Source organism: Trachurus trachurus (genome assembly GCF_905171665.1).
Source record: "Trachurus trachurus genome assembly, chromosome: 14".
NCBI classification, from domain to species: domain Eukaryota; kingdom Metazoa; phylum Chordata; class Actinopteri; order Carangiformes; family Carangidae; genus Trachurus; species Trachurus trachurus.
This window is the reverse complement of record NC_139903.1, coordinates 10,705,981-10,725,797: the sequence shown is the minus strand read 5'-3', so window position 1 is coordinate 10,725,797 and position 19,817 is coordinate 10,705,981. Positions and strand designations below refer to the sequence as shown.

At 44.2% G+C, this 19,817-nt stretch overlaps 1 protein-coding gene across 1 annotated transcript in view; it reads right to left on the bottom strand.

Annotated features, from left to right (window-relative positions):
• ncor1 (nuclear receptor corepressor 1) overlaps positions 1-19,817 on the bottom strand; it is a 55,786-nt gene that overhangs the window by 8,365 nt on the left and 27,604 nt on the right. Inside the window, exons 16-34 of the mRNA XM_083987198.1 lie at positions 19,075-19,364; positions 15,463-15,528; positions 13,113-13,249; positions 12,918-13,011; positions 10,712-11,159; positions 10,459-10,579; positions 10,013-10,190; positions 9,114-9,281; positions 6,454-6,620; positions 5,650-5,764; positions 4,869-4,954; positions 4,544-4,706; positions 4,326-4,451; positions 4,149-4,232; positions 3,806-4,056; positions 2,644-2,953; positions 2,098-2,325; positions 895-1,098; positions 247-396 (exon numbers count right to left, since the gene is read on the bottom strand). Of these exons, the coding sequence (XP_083843324.1) occupies positions 247-396; positions 895-1,098; positions 2,098-2,325; positions 2,644-2,953; positions 3,806-4,056; positions 4,149-4,232; positions 4,326-4,451; positions 4,544-4,706; positions 4,869-4,954; positions 5,650-5,764; positions 6,454-6,620; positions 9,114-9,281; positions 10,013-10,190; positions 10,459-10,579; positions 10,712-11,159; positions 12,918-13,011; positions 13,113-13,249; positions 15,463-15,528; positions 19,075-19,364 (3,386 nt within the window). The remainder of the gene's footprint in view (positions 1-246; positions 397-894; positions 1,099-2,097; positions 2,326-2,643; positions 2,954-3,805; positions 4,057-4,148; positions 4,233-4,325; positions 4,452-4,543; positions 4,707-4,868; positions 4,955-5,649; positions 5,765-6,453; positions 6,621-9,113; positions 9,282-10,012; positions 10,191-10,458; positions 10,580-10,711; positions 11,160-12,917; positions 13,012-13,112; positions 13,250-15,462; positions 15,529-19,074; positions 19,365-19,817) is intronic.

The following is a 19,817-nucleotide window of genomic DNA, read 5'->3' as shown; positions in this document are numbered from 1 at the left end:
AACAAAACAAAACACAATCGCAGTACAACAAGTCAGCTTGGGGTGAAATCCTTCAGTCCTCCAGCGCGACTGCGATAGGTTCAGATTCATCTTGATTTGTGACTGGAGACCGGCAGAACTGACCTTTGACACCTCAGGCCAGTGCAGGGCTGCACCCTTACAGAGGTGTTGAGGGAACATGGGAGATCGTGGCAAGGTAGATAAGGGAACACTGGGTGTAGGGATAGGGAGGGGTGGGGTCCTCACCTGGCGACATGGAGGTTGGGTTGAAAGCCCTAGGAGGGAAAGGGGGCTGAGCTCCGGGGAGGTAGGCGATGCGTTCCAAAGTGGGAGTACCTGTTCCCCCAGGGTGAGGCAACAGGATAGTTGGAGGCATCTGGGCTAGATCAATAATCCCTTTTACAGACAGAAGCAAAGGGCCAGCGGTGAACAACAAGAACCGATCCATCAATTTCTGAATGTACGAACACCGTATACAACTTAGCGGTAACCCATCACCTTCCTCTGTTAGTGCTCCCAAATACAAGATTGATCAGTAAAAAAAGCAACAGGGCTGCAAGGATGAGTGGAATAGTGGTCAACTTTTAAGAGGCAAACCACTCAGCAAAAAAAGGGAGATTTTGGATGACCCATGATAATACCCACTTGGTAGAATAGAAATTAGCCGAATCAGTTGCAGCCCTAATAATGTCAAGAGCAAATCAGCAAAATTTTGTCTAGGTCATTTGCTTCTGGGCGTCTGGAAAAGGTAGCCACTACTTCACAAACACACACACACACATACACACAATCAGCACACGACAGCCCCTCCCCCCTGCTCAAGGCCTCTCTCCTCCTGCTGCCGGACGTGGCTGGCAGGTGAGAGAGGGTTTAGCGGGTGGAGGCCCCCCGTACCTCGTGTTCCAGCTGCGTAAGGGATAGCGACAGGCTGTTCCCGAGGCGACAGCCCCCGGACCATGTCGGGCCGAGGAATGACTTGCATCTGCTGCGAGGTGATATAATCGTTGAGGATGGTCTGCCGTGTGTTCTCCATGGTGTACATCTGGTAGGTGTTGTGGTAGTTGTTTGGGGACGGCTGCCTGGAGAACATGAACGACGCTGTAACAGAGGGAACGGGAAGAGGGGGAAAAAAACAAAATATGAACAGAAGGCTCACAGATACTGATCGCGCGTGCTGACGTCAATGGCTGTAAGAGATCCTCGACATGTAATGCCTATGAATTAGAGAGGCCTGAACTGCTTTCGTCAGTTTGCGCAGAATGGAGGCCATTATTATTCTGTTTGAGTTAAAGGGCGTTTACAGTCGTAATCAATGTTTACCTCAGATATCAGGTCACCTACGATCAGTTCATTTCATACCATCCATGCTCCCAACTGCAGCGTGTGGAACGTTTTTATTCGTTTTTGTTCAAGAATCTATTGTTTTTTCAATGCTCATTAATTATGGGCTCCGGACTCATTCTAAAATTCACTTTACAATTAAAAGGGATAGTTCAACATAATTGGCCCATTGCCATAATCCCTATAGTCTTAGCAGTAGGTTCGTTACCTTTAATTGTCTGTGCAAGCTGTTTTTAGAACGGCGGAGCAGAGCCACGAGCTGCTCAGAGCTACGCTACGGAGGCTCATGGGATTTCTTGGTTTCCCTCATCAAATACACAATCCAACAACTCCAAAACGCTCTGGTGGACAAGTTGTGACCTGCACATTCACCAAGAAATCCCATGAGCCTCTGTAGCGTAGCTCTGAGCAGCTTGCAGCTCTGCTCCGCCGTTCTAAAAACAGCTTGCACAGACAATTAAAGGTAACGAACCTACTGCTATGAGTATGGGGATTATGGCAATGGGCCAATTTGCCAAAATGTTTAACTATCCCTTTTATTGTAAAGCGAATTTTAAAATTAGTCCGGAGCCCATTGAAAAAACAATAGATTCTTGAACAAAAACGAATATAAACGTCCACACGTTGCAGTTGGGAGTATGGATGGTATGAAATGAACTGATCATAGGTGACCTGATATCTGAGGTAAACATTGATTAAGACTGTAAATGCCCTTTGAGGTGGAAAGTGGAGAGAGGGTTTTAAAAAACACAGTACCAGGATCCAGCACTCGGTGGAAGGCCATGGTCGGGTCGAGATGTGGAGGCAGGTGGTGGCGATACACTTCCCCGGCAACAACGGGCCTGTGGTGGGGGTCGAAGGGGCTGTGAGATGCGACGGGATCACCGCCCGACACCGGGGACTTGGCTGGGACGTTGTCCCTCTGCGTCGGGGTCATGGCACTCTTTCTCTCATGTGCGGCAGATTTTGCAGAGCTCATTCCACCTTTGTAGGAGAGAGAGGAACCAACATGCGTCTTTCAATTAATTAAACCATGACGCAACATAATCTCATGAGTGCGTTTGTGACCAGTGACCAAAATCAGGAATAAAATTTCACCCAATGACCTCAGTCGTGTGTACACATTACATATTACTCCTAATAAGCTTATTCTGTCCAAGACGATGACCTGGCTTAGCGAGATAACTGTCTAATTTAATTTTGTCTAACAGCATAATTGCCGTCGTTATAGTGTTAGATAAGTAATGAATGGCTGAGAACCTCAAGTTCACATTTTGTAAATAAAATGATTATGGGATGTACCCTCTGGAGCCCGTCCCAGCATTGGCGATCCTCTGGACACAGGATTGGTGCTGTAGTTGACAGGGGTCCTGCGAGCATTGGCGTCCTCATACATGCCCGGGCTAAGCTGGGATTTGTTGGCCTCCTGGTGTGTGGAGCGCAGGACAGAGGTGGTGGAGTTGACCACAGACGTGTGGCGTACTGCCTTGCTCTCCTCGTATTTGGCTCGCTCCATGGCCTCGAGCTGGGGCAGGCCGTGAGGAAGCTTCGAGGGACTGGTGATCAGGGACTTGACATTGTGCTTGATGGTCGGCTGGTTGAGAGAGTGCATCTGGTAAAAGGAGGGGAGCGACAGGTCAGTCATTACGTCATCAACATGAGTGTTTACAACCACTATGTACATTAGTGTTTAGTGAAATGATTTAAAGGGATAGTTCAACATTTTGGCAAATTGGTCCATTGCCATAATCCCTATAGTCTTAGAAGTAGCTTCGTTACCTTTAATTGTTGGTGCAATTTATTTTTTGAACGGCGGAGCAGAGCCGTGAGCTGCTCAGAGCTACGCTCCGTAGGCTAATGGGATTTCTTGGTTTCCCTCATCAAACTCATCAAATACACAATCCAACAACTCCAAAACACTCTGGTGGACAAGTTGTGACCTGCACATTCACCACACTATGAGATAATAACAAAACGTTACCAGACAGAGTTGTTTTAGAGGTAAATGCAGAGACTGCTTGCTGAAAAAAATGCCCCCGATGGGAACGTGCATCAGCTGTTTTGCATGAATTTACCTCTGAAACAACTCTGTCTTGTAACGTTCCGTTACTATCTCATAGTGTGGTAAATGTGCAGGTCACAACTTGTCCACCAGAGCGTTTTGGAGTTGTTGGATTGTGTATTTGATGAGTTTGATGGGGGAAACCAAGAAATCCCATGAGCCTCTGTAGCGTAGCTCTGAACAGCTCGCAGCTCTGCTCCGCCGTTCTAAAAATAGCTTGCACCGACAAATAAAGGTAACGAACCTACTGCTATGACTATTGGGATTATGGCAATGGGCCAATTTGTCAAAATGTTGAACTATCCCTTTAAGCGAAAACAAACAACTATAAAAGCCAGTTATGTCTACAGAATGAAGTTGTAAACGCTGTGCACAGAAAAGTTAACACTCATACTGTCTCACCTGAGATATGGCGCCCTCCATAACCCTCCTGTCTGACATCTCAGGGGTCTTGCAGATGTCCTGGCCAGACTGGTCTTGCCGGGGGATTTCATGAATGGAGCGTCCCATCTCCTTGATGGTGTTCACTCCCTCGTAGGGCTTGCCTTTGCCAATACCTCCTTCAAAGGACCGGATCGGTGGGCTCTCTCGCTTGATCTGTTTTCCATATTTCATGGCGTCTTCATAAGTCTCTGCAGCTGTTCTGGGTGTTCCTGAAGACATTCGGAAAGTATTTCAGCTTTTCTCCTTACCTGCTAGCATTTTTTTAAGTAAAAGAAATGCGGTGGGATTTTAAGTCTGTTACCTTGCAAGATGGATCCAGTCATCATCGGCCTTTCCTTAGAATCTCCATGGATAGTGTCTCTAGGCAGCGCTCGGCTTATTAACCCTAGGAAACAAATGAACACCATCATCCAAATGATACAAAACAAACAAACAAACCAGTACATTAACTGAATACTCATTTACATGCAAGCCGTACCCTCAAACGGAGCTCCTTCCCTGCCGGGGTGTCCCCTGCCCATAGATCCCTCCATCATATCATAAGAGCGTTTCATCTCATGGCCTGTCCTGGGGCTGCGGGTGTTTTCCCTGGGGTTCTTGATAGCTTTTGGACAAAAAAAAAAAAGTATGATCTTGTTTGTGTACTTGGTAGAGAAATACACAGAAATTTGTTTTATCAATAAATAAAGAATTTACCATCAAAGGAGAGGATGTGACCCTTCTTGCCTTCATAGATGACATGACCTTGGCCTTGTCCCCTGGCCTTGTCTGGCATGCTCAGGTCCTCTGTGGCCAGCTTTGTGATTGTGCCCTTCAGGAGGTCAGCTGCAATGCTGGACTGGGGCAGCGCAGGTGTGCCCTGTTTTACAAAAGAGCGTAACGCAACACAGAGAGAACATGTACACAGTTAAACAAATAACCACTGAAAAGGTCCACTTTCCTATCTGTTAATCATACATTCACAGTTTCACATATCCCTCGAAAACATACGAATTAACAGACAAAAAACATGTAACATTACCTGAGTGATTGATCCTCTGTAAGCCAGACCCTCGCCCACCTTTCCTGGGTTGCTCCTGCCATCCTGTATCGCTGGAACTGCAGCACCTGAAGAGTTTAAACAGCAGGAATAGAGGGTTAGGTTTTGTATCTGGTGTCATCTGGTGGAGCAAATGTTTAGGTTGATGGTGAATGACCTGCACTCTTATAGCACTAAAATAAAGGTTTATTCTGAGAAACAGTTGCGCAGCCTAATCTTTGTACATTTTTAGAGGCAATGACTTTCATAGTCATGTGATTTGCACAAAAAAAGATAGTGGAAGATATTAAGTGACCAAGAGAAGACGGTCAGGAAAACTCATACCACGACAGTTACTGATTTACAGGACCACCACAGTGCGGGTCAGCAGAGTGTGGTATAGTGAGAACGCCAAAGACAGATAGTGTGTAGGAAGTTCAGGTCAACAACGGGGCAATTTCTTAAGCATGTTAATCTGAAGTAGTTCCTCACATTGTGTCTGCGCTGCCCCAAAAGGTCAAAGAGACATTTTTAATCATCAACCTTTTTCTCAGGGTCAACGTGTCTTAAAGCTTATCTGAAGTAGTTTCATCATCATTCAACAATAAGTGGCAATGCAAAGGAGCAGCTATGTTTTCAGCAGTAGTGTGGACAACAGGAACCTTATTACCAACACAGACTATTATTTGAGTTTAAATATGACTTTTATATCAGTGCTCTGCCTATTAATTCATTATTATCTAATGAAAAAACAAAATAGCATATAGTAATGTGACTGTCCTACCAGGTTTGCTTGGATCCTGCTGTCGAGGCAGACCCAGAGAGATCGAGCCCACGCTGCTCTTGGTCCCCTCTGGCCCATAGACCGCATGGGGGGGCAGGTATGTGCCAGGAGTTCCCTAGAAAAGCAGAGACAAAGAACAAAATATAAGGTCAGGTGACTTGTTTATGGAAAAGGGGGAAAAAAAAAGTGGTTTCAAGTGACGATAATGTTGCAGTTATTCATTTATAAACTGTCAATAAACAAATCCGAAACACATTTCCTGACCAATACAGCTTTTATAACAGTCTGGTGACCCTGGATATACTCGTGTTGACTGTTACCAAGTGGTCACACAGTAAACAAACACCACGGCAAACAGGACACAGGGCATCTGATAACCCTGCTCATGTAATTACTGTCGAAAAAGTATTACACAGCTCTCCCTTGATTCCTTGCAAGCGCACATTTGTCTCATGGCCTGAAATCCTTCCTATCAAGTCCAATGTAATAAAACTAACTGATAAACACTCAAAATTACTTGAAATCTGTGATGAGAGACCGAACAGTTATATAAAACTATTCTCAATTCGATTCTGATCACATTTCTGAGAGAATAACTTACAAATAACCCTTCATGCTGTGTACATTGCATACATTTTACAGTTTTTGCTGTGTCACGGTGTCTGTTGTGTACAAAGATTTCACCATCAAAACCACAAGCATTCACTTAAAGCTAGAGCTCACATAAAATGAAAGCCTATGGAAATATATTTTGATGTGATGATACTGGTTTGTATCGAATCCCGTCCTCCTCCGGTGTCCTACCTGGGAGATGGAGCCTCCTTGGATGAAGGAAGGTTTGTCCGTGGGCTTGGTGGTTGGAATGAGTGGAGGAGGAGAGGGAATGTTGGGAGGTCGACTGGGTCTGCTGAACGTCACCCGGACTCCATCTGGCATACTCCCGACCAGCTGGTTGGAGGCAGGGTGGAGCACTGGTGGGAATATTAAAAAGGACGTTAAAAAAAAAAACCCAACTAAAAGTCAGATAACTGATAACCAGCCTACATTTGGGCATTAAACACTTACATAAACAAAGAAATCAAAAACTAGCAGTTCTCATCGTAACCTAGACTGGTCCTCGAAATGTTTTCTGACTTCCAGACAGCCCAGCTCGAATCCACCCAACATGTGCGTCCCATTAAACTTAATTTCCCATCAAAGACTGCATGATAAAATATTCTGCCTGATTCTGACGGACTGCAGTGAGACTGGAGTGAGTATTGAAGACCTCCAGTTAACAGTCTGGTCCCTTTAGCCTAAGGTAACCTTGGCCCATCCCTGCATTCTGCTTTACAGTCTCCTGGGAAAGCTGAGTAGACTAAATGGATCACAACAGACAAACACATACAAACAGACTGGGAGTGACCTCCCTGCAGGGAGTGCGCCTCTTGCTCTGCACTCTACAAAATCAAAAATGCAAATGTCTGCATTAGAGCTCCACCAGCAGGCACGGACGTCATCATCCTGATGGCTTGTACAGGGGCAGATAAGAAAACAAGCCACTATGACGAATTTATAAATCTCTGTTGCAGGGAGAGACTGTGTCAGCCATTAACATTCATGCTACAGTTCACCATCACGGACAACAACCTCATTTGTTAGGACATGAGAAATATTTTCCCCAAATGACAAACACGACAAACTACTGCAGTCCAGCTTTAGTTTAAGTCCAAATGCCTTTTCCACATCAACAGCAGTAGACATTTTCACACATTTGATGAACAGTAGGACTTTGCTTTCTGCAGAAGCAAGCATTTACTGCTGTCCTCCATCCATCATTGTGTAAATGAATGCAAGTCTGTGAAATGCTGAGAAACTAATTTTTGCCACTAAGATCAACATCAAACATCTTTAAACCTACCCCTCCAATACATTACTTTACTCTTTCATCACTGTGTATAGCAGCTTTTAATTTGTGTCAATCGCAGTTATTGGCTTTATTATGGAAATTAACTGACAATTCAAAAACACAATTAAAACTCTAGTGAACACACTGTAAATGATGATGAAAGTGCACAAGGTGATGTTAGATGCACCACAGAGATAAAACCAACAGTGGAGGATCGCAGCAGATTATTGCAGTTGAAAACACAAAGATATTATGAGTAATGCCACATCTACAATCACAGTTTTCTGTCTGATAAATGCAACAGTGATAGAAATGGTGTTTATGGATGGTATAATTACTGTGATACAAGATAATATGCTTCATGTGTTGAAATGAAATGTGTTAGTGATGATCATTTCTCAAAAAAAAAACTCTCATTTGTATAAAACAGGCTCAGGTATTTCTCTTTTTTAAGGCTGCAGTGACTGCATTTATATGTGTAAGTGTCTTTTCTGTGGTCGTCAGAGTCACGGAAATGTTATAAACTCTTTTCAAACAAGGTAATGTTGTTCTGAACAAAAAATAAAAATAAAACAAGTTTCGAAGGCAACTATTGACTGCCAGTGATTCACAAACCACCTCATCTTCTCAAATGCAGCACAAGAGCCAAGCTTTAGGGTCAAAGTTGTATGTACTATAACAGTTTTCTCTGTGCACTGGTAGGCAGACCCACTTTATCTGATTCATGCACTTGCGTAGTTGCTGCAGTTTAAAAAAAAAAACATCAACCTGGTTTAGTATGTGAACCAGAATCAGCTGGCTCATGCTCCTTCGACCTCTTCTGTACTGTCACACATGTACAAGCACATTTCACAATGTGTGGGGATTCATGTTCTGCATGGCATAAAGCCCATAACAACAGATATCCATAACACTACCTATAAAGTGTTAAGCATCAACAAACCCCCCAAAAAAGACCCACCATTCATTCAAAGTGCTTAGCTCCTATTCAGCAGTTCACCACATGACCATCGAACCATCCACCTTACATGTAAATAAGAGACGACTACACAAAACTGTAAGAATAAACCTACTAAAAAAAAAAAAAAAAAAGTGTATAATTTAACTTTCCAGTTCAATATTCATCAAGATAAACTTTGGCAGAGTTTTCAAACTGCACATCTTATGTCAGCTAAACACTGAGTAAATACATACTGCACATAGTATAACCTCAATGTGGCGTACATAGACCTTTGGACAAGAGAAAATTCAACCCAACTTATCTAATGCACAACAGCTAAATATCGACAACAGCATTTCCGCTACAATTAAGGATTAAAGATAATTGAGATATTGAGACATAGCCATCGAGAGAGTAAAAAAAAGAGATAACAAAATATGTCAGACTGAAAAATAAGAGTGATGAGAACTACATAGTGATCTGCTGCCGACAGTCAACGAAATGCCTCCACTGTCAAACACAAAAGACTCAAATGAGTCAGGTGACGCTAATTTATTTATATCAGCAGAGGAAGGGGGAGAGGGGGGGCAAGAAGGGAGGGAAGGGGGAGGAGGAGGTGAAGATGTGTGCTTTTACCTGGTGGCACACTGTAGCGGGAGGCACTGGGGGCGTTGGGGTCAGGCTGGGGCGAGGCCTTGCTCAGCTCCCTGGGAGAGAGTCTGTAGGGAGAGCCTGGCCGACCAGAGAGGGCCTCCTGGTCCAGAGCCAGCTTCATTTCATAAGGCATGTAGGATAAGAGCTTACCTGCAGTACACAGGCATAAGGACAAAGGGAAGACAGCCACTATTAAAAAACAAGAACTCAATGCCAGTTGAGAGCGTTGAGTCGACCTAGAATCGATGGACAGGCCATCTACAGCTATAACACCGCCCGCTGGACACACACACACCCACTGAAACCTATATGAAAATCTTGGTGCCAAAGCTCAGCAGCTTACACACAGCTGCTCTACTCCTCACAGCACTCCAGATAAAAAGGTGCTAAAAGCTTTACAAATAAATAAGTAAGTAAATTGAAAAAAAATCAAGCCATAATGCAGTCGGGCCTAGTGATGTTACCGCTCTCCCATCGAAAAAGCTAAGTGGTTGAAATCTATCTGAATGCACAGAAGCAGCAAATGTCCTATGCTGACATGCACGCAGACCGAAAAGCACCACAGTCCCTCGCTCTTCTTCCACAGGCAGAATCAGGAGGCGCACCATTAGACACACTTACGATTACAGTTGGCATCGAATGTAAAACGGGGTCAGCTAACTTTTGTCTCGGCTCAGGTCACACTACGACAGACCAGATCACCTTCAAACTTTTTTTTTTTTTTTTTGAAACTGCACAAAAATGAATGGGGCCTTAAAAAAAAAGCATTAGCTATAAATAGTCCACAGCTAGCAGCAACAGGGACAGAGGCTGAAGGAGCGATGAGCAGGGAAGAGGAGGACAGATGAGGACAGAATAAGGGTAGAGTTTTGCTCTCTTACCGTCTCTGTCGAGCACGGTGGGGCTGCGGGTGTTGAAATGGGGTCTGCGCTCCAGATCTCCCTGATCCTGCCTCTGCTTCTCCTCCTGGTGCGCCGACTCGTGCGCCGCCTTGATCTGGTGTTGCAACATGGCAAAACCACTGATGGCAACACCGCCAGGGCCAAAGGGACCAGGCACCTAGATGAGTTAAAACGGCAGATATAAACCAGGTGAAGCCATGTGAAGCACTGACCAAATTAATTGTGTGCATATGATGAAACATTAGCGTTCAAAGGATATAAATCACATCTGATCAACAAAAAAATAGGACAATATACATCTCACATTTAAATAAAGTCTTGGGTAAATGATGCAGATTTACAATTACCCACAAAAGTGAATGGTTTCTTTTCATCTACCTGCCTCCATAGCAGCCTAAACTGATTAAGGTGAAACTGTGACTGACCATGGATGGGATGGCAGCTGCCCTCTGTTGAAGCTGCTGGATGTTGAGCTGGGCTTTGGGTGAAGACACCAGCACCGAGCCCGGAGGGTTGAGCAATGACGGCTTATCCATGGAGAATATTCTGCAGATAGACAAAGCAAAAAAAAAAAAATCAGTATCATCAGTATCAGTAACAATGATGTCCTTTTGTAATAAACTGCAATGTATTCACACGTCATAAGATCATGAAGATAGTGTTGATGTAAAAACATACCTCTGTCTTTCAGGCTCCGCTTCCACATCCTCATCAGCACTGCAGGTGGCGCTGGAGTCATTATCTGAATGGAGATCCCTCTGCATTTCGCCATGATCTCCCTTCTCTCCTTTCTCCTTGATCTCAGGCTCCATTTTAACCTGAACCTCTCCGCTTTTCATGTCCACATCCTGAGGCTCGGTTTTGGGATGTATCGAGCCCGGATAGGGCAGCATCTTGGCCTTCTCCTCCTGAGATCCGGTCTCGCTCTCTGGGCTTTTCTCTTCCTTGACGCACAGCTCCCCGTACGAGGGCTCTTGGGCCTTGCCGTTGTTGTTTTGCCCTTTGTCCTGGTCGGAGCACTGAGCATCTCCGGCGGCACCGTCTGACCTCTTGCCGTCACCGGACTTTGAGGAATCGGCCTGAGAGGGCGAGGGGGCGCTCTCTGTATCAGAGCTGTTGTCACCACCTGGAGAAGCATGATGAGATGAGTTAACAACTTGTTGCAAATTCATTAAACCAAGTGTCACTAACGGTGCTTTTAGGGCCAATTGTGTTGTCATTTTTATTTGTATGCAGTAAACTACTTTGATGATGTGTATCACTAAAGTGAAATAAGTGAATTAAATGATGAATAACTGGAGAGACCACAAAATTGAAAAGATGATACACAGGTAACAATCCAAATCCCCAAAATATGGAAACCATCACATAAACATCCGCTGCAGATGGTGTACAACCCTGGAGAGTCTACAGCAGCTCTCTGAGACCGACTAATGACTGCTCATCTAAAACAAAATAATACACAAGACTGTAAACTCATTCTGAAACAAAGTTACCTTCACTTCATCTTTATGCCTCACACATCTCTTTCCCATCTGAAATGTGTCCCCGTTTGCTTCAGCACACACACAATTATCATTTCCTACTGCATCCAATAAACGAATGAGTTTCTTTCATTTAACGATCTGTTGCATATTTGATTGTGCTAAGACCAAAGATGCATTTAAACTAAACAGAAAGTCATAAAAAACATGAATTCCTCTCTCAAATATCACGGACCATTAAGGTAAAAACTGTGAATAACAGTTTGCCTCTGCTGGTTTGATTAATGTCCACCGCTGCAGTTGTTGCTATGATGATCCAGATGCTATGTCTATATCTATGCATATGCAATAAAATTTGCAGATGCATTAAATGTATCAAACCTAAATCGGGAAAGCAGCATTACAAACATCCAAATCCAAATGACAACCATCACAGTGCTTACTTAGACAGAGCTTTAGTAATACCTCTTGTGGCTCTATGAATGACTGTATAATGTGAGATGTGCACACTGCAGGTCATCAAGGCCTCTACAGAGCGGTTTGGGTTTCCGTGAGACAAGGAGAAAGTCAAATAAACATGACAAAAAACCTTGTGACCTCCCGTTGTCGCCACTGCTATCTTTTGAGGTTTTCTATGTGCAACACATATTTAATCACTTTTTTTTTCTCTTCTTCTTTTTTTTTTTTTTTAAATAACAAGATGTTGATTTTCACGCCAGCAATATTCTGGGTCGGTGATCTACTTTACTAAACATAGCATGGTGTCTTTTTCAAAGCAGGCTGCCCTCACCATACTGTGCCAGCAAAGATAAGGGCGTCTGAAAGAGAGGGAGGTGGGTAGTAGACACACAGGCTTTCTGGATCAAACAAGAGGACCAGCACTTTGTGTTCAAAGAGCAGGCCTTCTTGAGTCTTCAAAGCCAAGAACCGTTATGCAACAGGCACCCATGTAGTCAGAATTAGTTCATATCTTTTATCTCTTCCTCTCTCCCCCCTTTGCTTTTTTTCCATTTGATCCTTTCCCTCCCCCTCTCTCATTAAAACTACAGTCAGACGGGAGCAGGCACATTGCTATCAACTCAAATGAAATCCTTACATGACAATTCAGAGGGCGTTTTGGATCAGGCGTAGCTGCTTTGCACTGTACCACCACATTCTTTCTCTCCTTGTTCTTTACTTAGTACCTGCTAATATCAGGCACAAAGTCTCACTCACAGGCAAGGACAAAAAAAAAAAACTGGATGGAAAAACCTATCAGCCTGCTGTGTGTCCTTCACGCAGGTTGCCCTGGGACGTGTAACCTCAGATTAAAAGGAAGAAAAGTCCAAAACAAAGTGTGTGAACGCCATGTGTGTGTGTGTAACGATGAGCTCATGTTTTCTATCATCCATCTCTCTAACCTTCACTGTCTTCTGCGTTGTCCTCATCATCATCGGGTGATGCTGTGGCGAGACCTTCGCCTTGAGACCTATCAGCACGGGCCCGACGTGTATCCTGGGAAACACACAAAGCAGCGTTGTGCGTTCATACGTTATAGTTAGAGCGGCTCGATGACAGGCCCCGTGGCAGAAAGCGGGGGATAACAAATAGCCTACCTGCTTGTGCTGCTGGAGCAGGTTGTCCAGGTTGTGACGTCTCTTGTAATTGAAATAGAAGTTCTTGCACTGCGCCTCGCTTTTGGTGCCCACCATCTTGGCAATGGCGGTCCAGTTTCGCCCGTGCTCAACTAGCCCTGGACAAAGAGCAACATTTAGCATTAAAGATGAGCTGCCTTTTAACACTTAACAGAATAGAAAGTAGTAAAGGTGAGATCACTAAATAATTAACATTTCCAATCATTGCTTAATGCTTTTTATCGGATTCAAGTAATTGGTTAATGCGTTGCTTAATTAATCCCCAGTTGTCGCTTTACACTAAAAAAAAAGCTGCTGCAGGTTTTGTCAGTGATGACGAACTTTGCACTATTCACCTGGGGTCCCTGTTGCTATGGCTCATTGTTCGTCTGTCTCATCCTGGCGAGCACTAAGCTGAGCACACAATCAGCTTTGATGGTCTCACTAAACTCTGAAACTTCTCTGCCAAGCTGCAGTGAACTGGAAGACTGCCATTTACCTATGACATTCGGGCGTTTCTTCTCTAAATCCTGTCACCTCTGTGACCCCCCCTCTGTCCCAGACCCACTGAGACCAGGGATCCTGGCAGACAAATGACAAACCGGCACAGAGCTACACACAAAGACCAGTACCTTTCCATGGGACTGTTTAGAGCGACTCAAACTAACCCACAGAGCACAGAAAGCACCCAAAACACAGCTGACGATGCCAAGTTGCCAACTCCAAGAAGCCTCATTTGACAATGACCATATTACCTTTGTTTAGCATCCATAAACATATACGCAACCTGCCTGATTGATTACAAGCAAGAGTACTTGTTTCAATGCATCTGCACAAGGTTTCATAACACAACTCAGTGCTGCACACAACACATTCAATAAGAGACATTTACACAAGTTGTGTAAGATATTCACTTAATTGTCTTAAGATTTATTTACACTCGGTTGCTCAACTTTCTTGAATAACAAATGACGATGATGCACCAAAAAAAAAAAAGTAAAATGATCAGACATCAGGAAGTTTTTATCAATTCTGCCAGCTCTCACAAGCCCGCAGTTTTTTTCCCTCACTTGATCTTCACACTTTAATTGTATGGTATTTATGAAGGTAACAATTTGCAGTGCTGTTGTATAATATATATCTTTTTCTTTTTTTTTTACTGTTGGCTGCTCTAATTATTTTGTCCAAATAATGTTCATCAAAGAAAACCAGTGAAAAAAATACAAAAGAGCAAGTTAAAAAAAAAAAAACAGTATTAGGCTGTAATATAATATCCTCTTCAAACCATTTGAGGGATGTTGATCCATTGCATTTCTGAGTCTGTTTTAAATATGCCTGTTAATGACCAATGAGATCAAGAAAAACAGGCCATACAACAAGTATAACAAACTGTTGCTTCCTATTACTTTTCAAAGGGACGACTTCTTTTCCAACTGAGTAAAAACCTCCGAGCTGACTTCCAGGCCTGGGGTGCGTTAGTCTTGTTCTACCACGGAGACTCGTGCGGATCAACAGGTTGCAACTATGACTGAGAGGGCAACTGCCTTCAATGTGCATGCATGATCAGCCATGTGTGGCAGCGTAGCATAAAAGTGATTTCTGAAAGTGCCGTCATGTGACTCAGGAGGTCGAGCAGGTCTCCCTCCCAGACACATGTAACATACAGGTATGAATGCCTGAGGAGATCACAGTTCTTTTGTAAAAGGGGGGGAGGCAAATCTCCAATACCCACACAGCAGAGACTTAATTAATCCACATATAATCCCCTGTCTATGGTTCTTAGCACTCAGAGAAACCTACATAAGAGCCTAAACCAAGAAAAAAAAAGAGGGAAGGGGGGAGGGCAGTCTTGAATGGCATATGACCCGACTAATGACTGCAGCGGTGCAGTCTCAGATCAGCCACTGTATGCAACATTTTAAAGAATTTACGAGACTAAAGCGACTTTTTTAGTAGAGTATCTGACAAAGTATTTCAATGTGAATAATAGATAGTGATCTTTGAGGAAGCCACTAAAAAAGAAGCCAGTGAGAGCTACAGTGAAGAGGAAACCCTGAAACCCTTCATGAGTCTCTGACAGCTTCCAGTATAATAACAGCAGCATGAGTGTGTGTTCGTGCGGACGCATGTGCACATTCGTGCTTTTGTGCACGTAAGAAACAGCCAGGGCGAGGCAACATCAGATAATCAAGAAGAGGAAAAAGAGAGGGGAGGGGAAAGGGGGGAGGGGGTGGGTGACAAGAAAAGAAGATCACAGCGACATAGAAACGGATGGATGATGGAGAGATAAAGTGAGAAAAAGAAATGAATCAACAACAAAAAAACCGCTTACCTTTTTTGGCGACCTCCATCTCCTCCTCGGTCCAGCGAGAAGTTTCTCCGGTTTCCCCAGCGCCGGCTAAATCACAGAGAAAAGAAGAAAAGCCCCATGAGCACTGACAGGAGAGAAAGAGAGATAGAGGGTAACGGAGAGAGAGGGAGGGAGGGCGACGGACGGAGAGAGAGAGAGAGTGACAGTCCTCTCTTCAGCCGTCTTCTTCTCATGGCCACTAATCTAATAATCTGTTTACATTCAGGGGGCTGCCGAGACCTGCTCCCTCACTTACACTCTTGCTCTAGCTCATTCTCCTCTCACACTCTCATTCTCTCTCTCCCCCTCTCTCTCTCTCTCTCTCTCCCCTCCCATCTATGTGTCTCTCCCCTTACCCACAGTACAAGCCCTCCTCCTCCTCCTCCTCCTCCTCCTCTCTAATCCACGAGGGGAGGGCCTTGGTCAGCTGATCCAGCACCAGACAGTGGAGGAGTTGAGAGCCGTGCCTCCCTCTTTTGGAAAAAGGCCTTGGATGGAGACAAATAACCCTCCCACCCCCGTCTACTGTGACACTGCGCATCTCACACACACACACACACACACACACACTCCTCCTTCTTGCTTTGCCTTGCCTTGGCTCAGCTTGGCTTGACTACACAGTTGCGCACCCCCACCCCCCACCCCCCCAATACAAAATTCACAGAAGTGCATGGTTAGCGTGGCGGGGGCCGGCCGAGTGAACTCCAGCACACTCTCCTCCATGGCACCCACTGAGACTGTGTAAACATTTGGACTAATATAGCAGCAGATGTACCCTTGACATTAACAGGCGACTACCGCCCCCCCCCCCCCCCACACACACACACACACTCTCCCCACAACCCATCCCTCCATACACATACACACACATACCCCACCCACCTCCAAGATGAGGAGATCAATTCTCACTGTTTAGACGGCTCCTACCAAAGGTCCTCCAGCCACACACTCTGTTACACTTCGTTAAACAAACGTCTACCAGACTCCCACCGCAAAACTCACATGTTCCCCCCGTGACAGGCTAGAGACCCTTCCCCCCTGGGCTGGTCATTTATCTTTGGGATATGGAAACAGACTTGGTGTCTGTCTTTGTAGCATCTTACCTAATGACACACAAACACATATACAGCTCTGGAACAAATAAAGAGACCACTACTCCAAAATGTTCCTAATAAATCAGCCTTATCTCTATATGTTTGGCAGCCGTTCGATTCCAGTGTCTATTGAACTCCAACAAAAGCACACCTCACTCTACTTAGCTGATCACCTGAACCAAATCATATTTAATGAGGAAGAAAGATTATAAATACATTTTTAAAAACACCGCTGCGATAAAAAAAAATGTGGATTATTCAACCAATTTTGATTTCTAAACTCACTTCCTAAGTTTAAAAAGTAGTGTTGTGTTGTTTTAAAATGAATATGAACTTGTTTTCTTTGCATTATACAAGGTCTGAATTTTTTTTGTTATTTTGACCTGTTGCCATTTTCTGCAAATAAATGCTCTAAATGACAATATTTTGGGAGAAATTTTATTATAGAATGAAATAAAAGTGTTAATTTTACTCAAACACATAATCTATGAATAGTAAAACCAGAGGAGCTGATCATTTTGAAGTGGTCTCTTAATTTTTTCCAGAGCTGTACATACACCATCCCCCCACACAGCTTCAAGTGAGATCAAACCCCCCCCTCCACCTCTGACCCGCACTGAATCAGCAGCTCCCATAACTTAACTAGCTCGGCACCGTTTCAACTGGACGAGACTGACAGATAGCTACCCTTTAGCACCTCGCTCGCTCGTTTCTAAGAAGCACCAGAGCTGCGGGGGTTACGACAGGGCAAACAAACAAACACACAAAATCCACCATGTAGTCACGAAGAGAGAGAGAGAGAGATTACAGTTGACACAGTCCTATGTAAACCGTGATATGGCCGGGACGGGGGCCAGAAAAGGTCAGAGGCTTTGACGGGGACGGAAGAACAGACAGTAAAAGGTTAATTAATCACATTACAGGGCAAACCTTGCATAACTGTTGAGCGAGGTGGAGGCTGGACAGACAGCAGCTGGAGCAGGTGGCGGAGGAGCAGAGCACACTTACAAAACAGTGAATTAATGATTCAGATTAACGCCACAACGAGCTTAACACACACACACACACACACTGAGGGGACGCTGATACCTGAAAACCTGAGCCGCCGCCGTCATACGGACTGACTTAAAGGGTGGAGGAGAACAAGTGCGTGACAAAGTACCATGACAACAGCTCAACCAGAGCCCGTGGATTGCCATGGTGATGGACGGACGGACTACACAGAGCTTCCTGAGTGCAGGGCAGAGTCTGTCTGACATTGGCAGCGCGTGAATGAACTTACTGAACCAACTGTCCTCTTTCAGGTTAAAGCAGCTTTATGTAGCGAAACACTGAAGGAGGAAAAACTAGCAGAGAGATTCTGACCTGTCTCCAAAACATTGTTTTAAGATGCACACTCAGCACGAGCCGTTTCATTATTCCAGCTCAAAGCACGAGAAGTCTGAAGTGAACATTGCCTGTTAACACCGTCTGATCTCTCATGGGAGAAATTCAAATATCTTTTAACCTATTGTGACATTACAGGGTCCTATTTGCTTTGTGGCATCCTGCATTAACTTAAATCACTCACACTACTCACAAAAAGTTAGGGATATTTGACAAGAATATCCCTATAAAAAGTTCATGCTACAGTGATATTCTATCATTAAAGCCTTTTAAGTAGAAGGATGCAATGGAAATTTCTTTACCTCAAACAAAAGCTAACAGCAGTGGTGGCTATAGCACAACAAAACCCTCAATGTCTCAATAACTTGATCAATTTGATCAAAGTGTTGTCTTGGTCTCATGATGTCAAAATTGGAGATCAGGGAGAGGAGAGGGAGAGAGAACAGGACTGTCACTGAACCAGAACATTTAGTGGTTCAATGACAATTGAACCACTAAATCAGACGGTGCTTGTGATTTATGTGGTTAATCACCTTGTTAGAGAACAGCATGTTATTCAATAAGTACTGAAACACTGAACAGTTGGACATGTGCATTCAAAAGTTTAAAGAAGGTTAAATTAAGTTCACCTGTAAAGGTTATAGTGCATTTTAGTTGCATTCTGAAATTTAATCCAAAAGCCAAACATCCCTAACTTTTTTAATAATCCTTGCATGTGCATCAGGTATGTACTATACATTGTGTCTGCACCGTGGGGGAAAAAAAACCGTGTTTGAATGACGTCCAAATAAAATCTACACTCACACAATATGTAACAATCAGTGTACAGCCGGACACTGTAAAACTAGCAGCACTGCTAATGGATCCTGAATGAGCTGGAGCGCTGGCTGGATCCTCCCGTGCTGTTGAACCATCAATCAAACTCTCTTATTACACGTTCTCTTTTTTTCGGACATTTTTTGTGATGAAACACTTGATCATTTTGTTTTTTCTGAACCCTCTCTCTCTCTCCCTCTCTCTCTCTCTCACCGAGTTCGTGCCTGTGGCTGCGTAGAAAAAAAAAACAACAACATATTTTCAACAACTTCCAGAGAACATTTCCAACAGGATTCACCTCTATTGGCATCCATGGAAGCCACTGGAGTTTTTGCCGTCTCCTTCATGGACTTCTGTGCTGGATCGGTTTTAGGGAGCTGTGGAGGATCTGGCAAGGCCGGCTCGGGGGCAGGGGGAGGCGCTTCCTCGGCCGCCACAGTTGCAGCCTCATTGGCCATGGAGCGTGTGGTGATCCTTCCCTTACGGCGGCCCTGGCTATTGGCAGTCTTCCTGCCACGCGGCGTGTTTTGCTCCTTTCCGTCCTCGTCCTCCCCACCGTCACACTTGTCTTTGTCCTTGCCAATGTCCCTGTGGTTTTGGAGAGGGAACGCAAAAGCTTTAGAGACCATTGGTAGAGCAAATAACTATTCCCTTTTGACTCAGCAATAATAGACCCCTTTTTGTAATCGGTTGTCTTCCTCTATGGACGCACAATACACAGCATATCGTTTGTCCACAAGTCCTCTAGTTCTTTGACAAAGCACCAAAACAGATGCAACTCTTCCACTTCCATATCATCTCTAGATCGCAAGTATCTGAAACTCCAATAAGAGGGAGCGGATGTGGCCCATTCTGATGTTGATTAATTATCTAATTGTGTTGTTTGATACAATATCAAACAACACAATCCAAAACAGGACATGCACTGTTTATCACACAGGAGAAACTGAGACTTCCAGCATGATAAAAAACTTTGTGAATCCTTTTTTCTCCTGTGCTCAGGTGGATATGCAGGATAAGTTTTATGAACAGCACAAGCTA